The following is an 8,293-nucleotide window of genomic DNA, read 5'->3' as shown; positions in this document are numbered from 1 at the left end:
GACATTAATATTTCCAATGAAAATACTTCAATAGCTGTAACTAAAAGAATGTGAACCCGTTAGACAATGTCTCCGTTGGGGAATTTAGAAATAAAGTGAACACTCCAGATGTCTCTCTTTCCGATTCTTCGGATAAGATTTCTCTAGCCCAAATAAGGGCTAAAATTTTGAGTGACTTATCAAGTAATCAAAACGGAAGTGAAATAAGTGAGGAACCCTTTTATGATTCGGATGCCGATCCTCCTTAGTCACCTGTGAATATTATCGATGCAAGGGAGTTCCTGTCATCGGTGTATAATTCTATTATGCTACAATCATTTTATGGAAAAGATTGTAATTACTGTACAAGACACATAGTAAAAAAAATAAAAAAAATAACTATGTGCAATAATGACTCACATCCTGAACATCATCAAGTCGAAGGAAGTGGAAGGGAAGCAAAAGCGATTAAAAGAGGGAAGGGTAACTTTAACAAACAAAAACTTTCGAAGCATCTTAAAAATTTAGGCAAAGAGTATGTTTCTCTAAAAATAAAAAATGCTAAAGCTAGAAGTTTGAAGCCGAGATATAAGGAAGATGCTTGCAAAAAATTGGGATGTCTATGTTCAACAATACAGGATTCGCAATACTATGGTCTTGGAGATATTAAGCGCCAACGTGAATTTATTATACTTCACACCAAAGTCATGGATACAAAACAAAAAACAACTAAAAGTGATGTGTCTCGAAGACTAAAAACAATTCGTTATTTTTCACAATAAACAATGTACCTCTTCCAGTATGCAAAACTTTTTTTATAAACACATTTGATATCTCCAATCGCGTAAGGATAGCTGTATTGGAAAAAACAAACTCGACTGGTGTTGTTGAGATGGACAAAACAGGAGGACGAAAATCTGAGGTCATTATTGAAAGGAACAAACAAATTCTCTCTGAAAAAGAAAAACACGTAGATAGATTTCCCAGAATGGAGTCCAAGTAAGGAATATTTGCACCCTTATTTATTAGTTTCGAAAATGTATTTTTTATATTTATAGTCATTGCCCGTAGATTTTCCTAACCAAGTTTGTCTACATATCAAAGAGTTTTTCAGTCGAGGAACTTATCCTTTCACACCCCAAAAAAGATCATTGCTCATTATGTGTAATGTATAAAACAGGTGACGCCAGTGTGAAGATAAAATTAGAAGAAAAATTTATTAAACATACTGCAGAGAAGAATGCTGTTAGACAACTGAAAGAAAAGTCAAAGAAGATGGCTGAAAACGATACTACATTTTTGTGTGCTTTTTTTATCTACAGCAGGTAATATACCTACCATGTAGTAATGAAAGTGCTGTGTTCTATAAAAGGCGTTTGTCGGTGTTTAATTTCACCATTTGTAATATTGTACACTTGGAATGAGTCGGACAGTAAAAGAGGTGCATCAGAGATTGCAACCTGCGTGTACAAGACATTGCAAGATTATGACTCAAAAGGAACAAATATGGCATCATTATATTCAGATGGTTGTGGTGGCCAAAATAAAAATAGTATAATGATAACCATGATGCTGTATACCAGGGGTGGTCAAACGGTCGATCGCGATCGACCAGTCGATCGCGAGTGCTTTTTGAGTAGATCTCGAGAAGAAAAAAATTTTTAATAAGTAGGTAGGTAACTAAACTACAAAAATGTATTACGTAATAAAATAACACTGCTTGTGGCAAAAGTCGGCTTTATCAAAGAATTTTTCTTTTGTATGGTGAAGGATAAGTGCATTTGTGTTATTTGTCGCGCGTCAGTTGCAATACCTAAGCGTAGTAACTTAGAGAGGCATCATAAAACGGTTCATAAAAACTATCAAAAGGATTTTCCGCCACAGAGTGAATTAAAAAAACGAAAAGTGAGTGATTTTATATCTTGTTTGAAAAAAGAACAAACCATGTTCACAAGACCAGCCAAACAATCAAAAGCTGCTACGATCGCGTCATTTAAAATATCTCATATATTGGCGAAACACAAGAAACCATTCGAAGATGGATCGGTGGTGAAGGAAGCATTTATTGAAGCGGGTGAGACTTTATTTGGAGATTTTAAAAATAAAACAGAAATCATGTCTGCTATTAGAGAACTTCAGTTATCTCGTCCGACTGTCACAAGGCGTATTGAAGTCATGAGTCAGGACAAATAAACTAAAACATGATATCATGGAATGTACATACTTTTCTTTACAGTTCGACGAATCCACCGATATGACAGACACTGCCCAGCTGTGTATTTTTATTCGGATGGTATTCAATGACATGTCGGCTAAGGAAGAATTTTTGACAATCATTCCTCTGAAGGGGAAGACCCGTGGCGAAGATATATATGAAGTTTTCTTTAATTTTGTAAAAAACTACGAACTACCAATATATAAATTAGTGTGCATTACAACCGATGGAGCACCAACAAGGACTGGAAATAAAAACGGTTTTGTGGCATTGTGTCGAGCTAATGAAGAATTCCCTTCACTTTTTTCATTCCATTGCATTATACATCAACAAGTTTTGTGTTCCAAAGTTTTAAACACGGAGGAAATTATGGGCATTGCAACAAAAATTGTGAATTCCATCCGTGCACGTAGCTTGCAACGGCGGCTCTTTCAGTTGCAGTTGGAAGATAGGGAGTCAGCTGAACACACTGATTTAGTTCTTCACACAGACGTCAGGTGGTTGAGTCGCGGAAAGTTCCTACAAAGGTTTCAAGAATTATTGCCCGAAATAACAGCTTTTCTAGACGAAAGAGGTGGTGACACTCAGATTTTGAAAAACGAAAAATGGCTGACTGATTTGGCATTTTTGACTGACATCACAATGCACTTAAACATCGTTAACTTGGAGCTTCAAGGTAAAGGAAAAACTATTATTGAGAAGATTAGCGCAGTAAACGCATTCAAAAGTAAATTGCAACTCATGATAGATCAACTGAAAAGAAAGGATCTGAAACATTTTCCGTCTTTGAAAGCAAGGATTCCTCAGTTTAATTATGATACGTATGAGGCTGAATTATCAAATATTTTGGGACAATTCAAAATGCGTTTTTATGATTGCAGTAAATTGGAAAATATAGCATCATTTATGAGTTATCCTTTTTCATGTAAAAACATTGAGGAATTAGCTACTGAAATAGCAAGTCAGTTTAATATGAACTCATGTTCTGTTGAAAATGAGTTGGTGCAGATTATATCAGATATACATCTCAAAGCTACAGCATCTGATACAAATTTCTGGTGTTTTATATCTGAAGATATATATCCGAATCTAAGGCAAATCGCCCTTCAACTGACGGCATTGTTTGGGTCAACTTACTTGTGCGAGTCTGCATTTTCTGAAATGAAGATAATTAAGTCAAAATATCGCAATCGACTAACTGACGATCAAATGTCATCATGCTTGCGATTAGCACTCAGTGGTTACGTACCATCTTATGAAAAGTATGCTGAGGACACGCAGTGCCACGCTTCAACATCCAAAGTCACTCTTTAGTTAGGTTTAACACCATATGTAACTCTTTTGTTTTGTAACAACCAATCGCAATTTTGAATAACTATGAGTTTTTTCATTGATATTGTAGAGAAGAACCTAACTAAACCTAACCCAAACCTTGACTAAAATAATGTACCTATATTATGCAGAAAGCTAATATCTATATATGCTACGGTACACCATACCTAGGTAAGTATGTGTGTATGTACGACAACCCTGCATCACACATACTTGCAGCCTCTCAGAGTCGATCTTATGTAGTCTAAAAATATTGAGGTAGATCGTCAGCAGTTTAAGTTTGAGCACCCCTGCTGTATACAGTTTTACATAGTACACACCTGAAGGAAGTTTCTTTGGAATTCTTTGAGACACTGGCAACATCTTCATCCTATCCCAACTATACCCAGTCTTTAAAGTAGAAGATAACAACCGTATAATGTTTTCCCCCTACAATACAACGACTTCTCATATTTTAAGTCATTGGCAAAAGAGCTAAGAATTCTGACAGTAAAAAAATCCGAAAGTGGAGAGCCAATAAAAGGACCAACAGCAGATTTTTTCAAAACAAGCCATCTTGCGGAAGAGTTTAAAGTTTTATTTCTAAAAGGTCTTGGCACGGATCTTAAAAAAGTGGTTCCCAACTGTTTGAACAACCAGCCAAATAAGATTTCTGAAGAAAAATATTTCGACTTAGAATCAATGTGTACGAGAAAGACACCAGTGATTCGCCGGGAAGAACACAAATATTTTTATCCTTTACTGTTACATTAAAAAAATGTAATGATATTTCAGTTTTATGATTAATAATTTTATGATAAATTGATGAGTTTTTGTACCGATTTCCATTTTTAGTGTCTTATGATTTTGCTAATAATTATTAGTTTAGCCATAAAATTTACTTAAAATTATTTCTTTCCTAATTTTTCAAAATTATATTGAGTTTCTGTAGCGCTCGTATTTAAGTTCATATGTTTCAAATGAAATTTGTTCATTTTGAAAGGGTTGCATTATTTTTCTATCCAAAAAATAATACATTTAATCTCAAATCACAAAGACGTATCTCAATATTCAATAGAACTCTATTGTCACAAATGGTCTAATCTGGTTAATTTTTTTATAACTCAAGTTTAAAAAAATATATCATAAAACTAAAAATAATATCCCAAACCTATAAAATACAACTAAATTAATATATGTTAGCAAATGCTTTTTTACACTTAACGATCGCCAAATTATGATGAAAATATTCAAACCTCCGCCCCCAAAAAAAATTAAAAATGATATACGACATTTTGTAATATTAACGACGATTTGTCGCAGTCGATACTACTCTTAACTAGTTAAGAGATTGAAGGGTGACCTAGGAATTTTCATATATGAAAACCGATATTATTTATGAGACAACTCTATACACTAGTATATTAAAATATAATTCCTGAATAAAACTCTTTAGTGCCATGTTTGATCTGATATGGTGAAACAGGTGGAATTGGTGTTGAAATTTACAGATTCCATTTTCAAAATTGTCACTGGAGTTAGAAGTTGGATCTAGGTCTATAACCTTGATAAGAAAACAATTCAATTTCCTTTTGAAAACTCATGAAAGTGAACAAGATTACGGTAGTTGTTCTCTATTTGTTTGACACAGGATTCTATATTCCTTAAAATATATTTCTTGATATTATATATATATATATATATATATATATATATATATATATTCATTTAATGTCGCATCAACTACAGTTGTTCATAATTCATCATACAGTTGAGTGTCTTTTAGATATTTGATTAAGTCTGCGGTATTATTGTTCAGTAGAGCGATCATGTTGTTTGGGAAGTTGTTAATTAGCCTTTCGGTTTTTTACTTTTGACAGTTCAACAATAAGTGTTTCACGTTTAGATTTTCGTTACAAGTTTCACATATTGGTGTGTTCTCTCGGTTAAATAAATGTGAGTGTGTCACTTTGGTGTGCCCCAGCCTTAAACGATCGATTTTTATTTGATCCGTACGATTTTTGAAGCTGTTTTTCTTTGGTTGGACGGATGGTTTATAGATTTTAATATCGACTGCGATCTGTTCCACTCACTTTGCCACTGGTACTGTACTTTTGTTTTTATTGTCCCTTTATAGTCGTTTGCTATCACTTCCCGTACAATTGTGGCTTCGTTGCTATCTGCTGTTTCTTTGGCACATTTGTCTGCTTTTTCATTTCCTGCGATGATTAGTGCCTGTAATATGGCATAGAGTTCTCCAGTGTGGATGCTGTTATGTGAAGATAGTGTTCTCTACTACTAATGTGGCTCCCAGGCCATTAGGTGTTTTGGAAGCGTCGGTGTACAGAAAATGGTATTCTTTGAAGCTTTTGTCTGTAAGAGTACACAACGATTGTGTTATTAGAGAACGGATTGTTTCTTCTTTTTTAAAGGAGTTCATGTTGATGTTGATGGTGGGAATAGGGATTGTCCAAGGAGGGAGAATATTTATGTGGGTTGGAAAGAAATCTGCTAATTCAAGAACAAGTGTGTTTGGGTATTGACGAATTCTTTCATAGAACGGTATAGTTGTTTGTTTGTTTTCAAATAGGTGTTTGAAGCGATCTGTGTTAATTTTCTGAATAACAGGGTTATTTTTATTTGACAGTACTGATGTTGCATAATTCATACTTAATTGAATTCTTCGGAGTCAGAGGGGTGATATTCCGGTGAGGCAGTGGAGGCTTTCGATCGGTGTTGTTCGAAATGCGACAGTAGCGATTCTTAGTGCAGTACTTTGCAATGTGTCAAGTTGTTTAATATATGTTTTTCCACATGATGCATAGGCGATTGAGCTGTAATCGATTCTTGATCTTATGAATGTCTTATATAGGTTTGTCAAACATGTAGAATCGGCGCCCCATTTATGGCTGGCTATTGTTTTTAATAAATTGATGCCGTTTTGGCAGACTTTCTTGAGGTGATTAATGTGTTGTTCCCAAGTAAGTTTTTTATCGAAGATAATGCCCAGAAATTCAATACTTTCCAGAAATTCCAAATTTTTACCTTTCAAGGTCAGTACGGGCGTTTCTTGTATATATTTTCTGGAGAAGTTGATACACTTTGTTTTGGTTTCGGAGAATTTCAATCCGCTATTGTTAGACCAGCTGTTTAATTCGTCTTGTGCAGTTTGTATATGTGTTTGAATAGTAGTTAGGCTTTTACCTTTGCAAACAGTATTAGGTCATCGACATACAATCTTCCTTTGACTAACGGAGAGCATCTATGTAGTTGTATAGTTTTAATAAGTATTCTTTGGTGGTGATGGAAAGTTTTTATAGGTATATAACAGGTATTTGATCTGGACCAGGAGCTGTCGGTTGTGATTTCAGAGCTTCGTGCAGTTCTGTTTTGTTGAAAGGGTAATTGATGGGATTTGTTTCAGTTTCAGTAAAATCTATTAATTTTTCTTTTTTGATATCTCTTGTAGTTTGTATGAATGTTTGGTCGTAGTTTGAATCACTAGAGTTATGTTAGTAATGTGAGGCTAATGTTTCTGCTATTTCACTTGGTTTTGTGATAAGGGTGTTATTTGTGGCTAAGAATGAAATTCTTGGTTGTTGTTTATTTCCTGTCATCTTTTGGATATTTTGCCAAACTAAGGATGATGGGGTTGAGGATGTTATTGTAGACACGAATTTTGTCCATGATTCGCGCCAACTCTTTTTCATAATGTATCTTGCTAGAGCTCTTTATTTTTTATATTCGATTAAATTTTCTGTTGTGTTGTGTCGTTTAAACTTGTTAAAGGAGAGTTTATATGTTCTGATTGCGTTTTGACAATCTTTGTCAAACCCCACCAAGGTAGGGGTTTGTGGTTTACTAATGTTTCACTACATCCTATGTGTGTTTTTTCTGCTTCTATAATAGTGGATTGTGGATAGTTTCTATAAGATTTTCTACGTTTGTGCTTGACATGTCTTCAGTAGCGTTAAACTTAGTCTCAATTGTTTCACTAAATTTTGTTAAATTGGCATTTTTAGGTTCCATTTTGGGTTTAATAAACTATTATTCTCCAGGTAGTTAGATAAATATGAGATCCTTATGGGAAAATGATCGCTTCCAAATAGATACGGTATTACATCCCAGGTTAATGTAGGGGCTAAGGCTGGTTCGCACAAAGAGATGTCTATGGCTGATTTGGTTCCTGTATATATGTCGAGCCTTGTTGGTCGTTCAAGATGTTGAGATTTAGAGAGGTGATCATGTTTTCTATCGATTTTTCTTTGGCTGTAATGTGGTTCCATCCCCATAGGTGGTTGTGGGCGTTAAAGTCGCCTAAGATTAATCGAGGACTCGGAATAGTTGTTTACGGTTGAATTGATTTGTTGTGAATTGTGTTTGTTGTGGACATATATTGCTACACCTTCAGATGCTTTCCTATTATTTGTCCGGTTTTTGTGGAAACAGGCATAGTTTTTTAAGTTATAATGATGTTGATTTTTGAAATTTGTTTCTTGTAAGCATATTATACTGGGTGACAGTTCAAGCAGTAAGTTTTTAAGCATTTCGAATCTTTTGTAGAATCCTCTTAAGTTCCACTGTAGAATTGATTCAATCTTAGACATTATTCCTGAGATGATTCGATTGACGTTTCGGAGTAATCTTCGATTTCCTGTGCGATGGATGATGGGTGTAGATTTAGTTGTCCCATAATTTTTTTCCTGATCCTTGTACTGATGCTTTTCATTCTTTTGTTTCTATAATATGGATGTAGGTTTGAGAGAAGTTTTAGAAAGCCTTTTGTGT

General features: G+C 34.6%; 1 protein-coding gene across 1 annotated transcript; it reads left to right on the top strand.

Annotated features, from left to right (window-relative positions):
• The first annotated feature begins 380 nt into the window (after positions 1 to 380).
• On the top strand, positions 381 to 7,863 carry LOC130903792 (uncharacterized). The gene is made up of 4 exons (XM_057816121.1): positions 381 to 657; positions 1,160 to 1,304; positions 2,608 to 3,015; positions 7,800 to 7,863. The coding sequence occupies exons 1-4, from the start codon at positions 381 to 383 to the stop codon at positions 7,861 to 7,863; spliced, it is 894 nt and encodes a 297-aa protein (XP_057672104.1).
• Positions 7,864 to 8,293: the final 430 nt, after the last annotated feature.

Source organism: Diorhabda carinulata, chromosome 2 (genome assembly GCF_026250575.1).
Source record: "Diorhabda carinulata isolate Delta chromosome 2, icDioCari1.1, whole genome shotgun sequence".
NCBI lineage: Eukaryota > Metazoa > Arthropoda > Insecta > Coleoptera > Chrysomelidae > Diorhabda > Diorhabda carinulata.
Note: the sequence above shows the minus strand (reverse complement) of the source record. Positions and strands in the feature narration are given on the sequence as shown.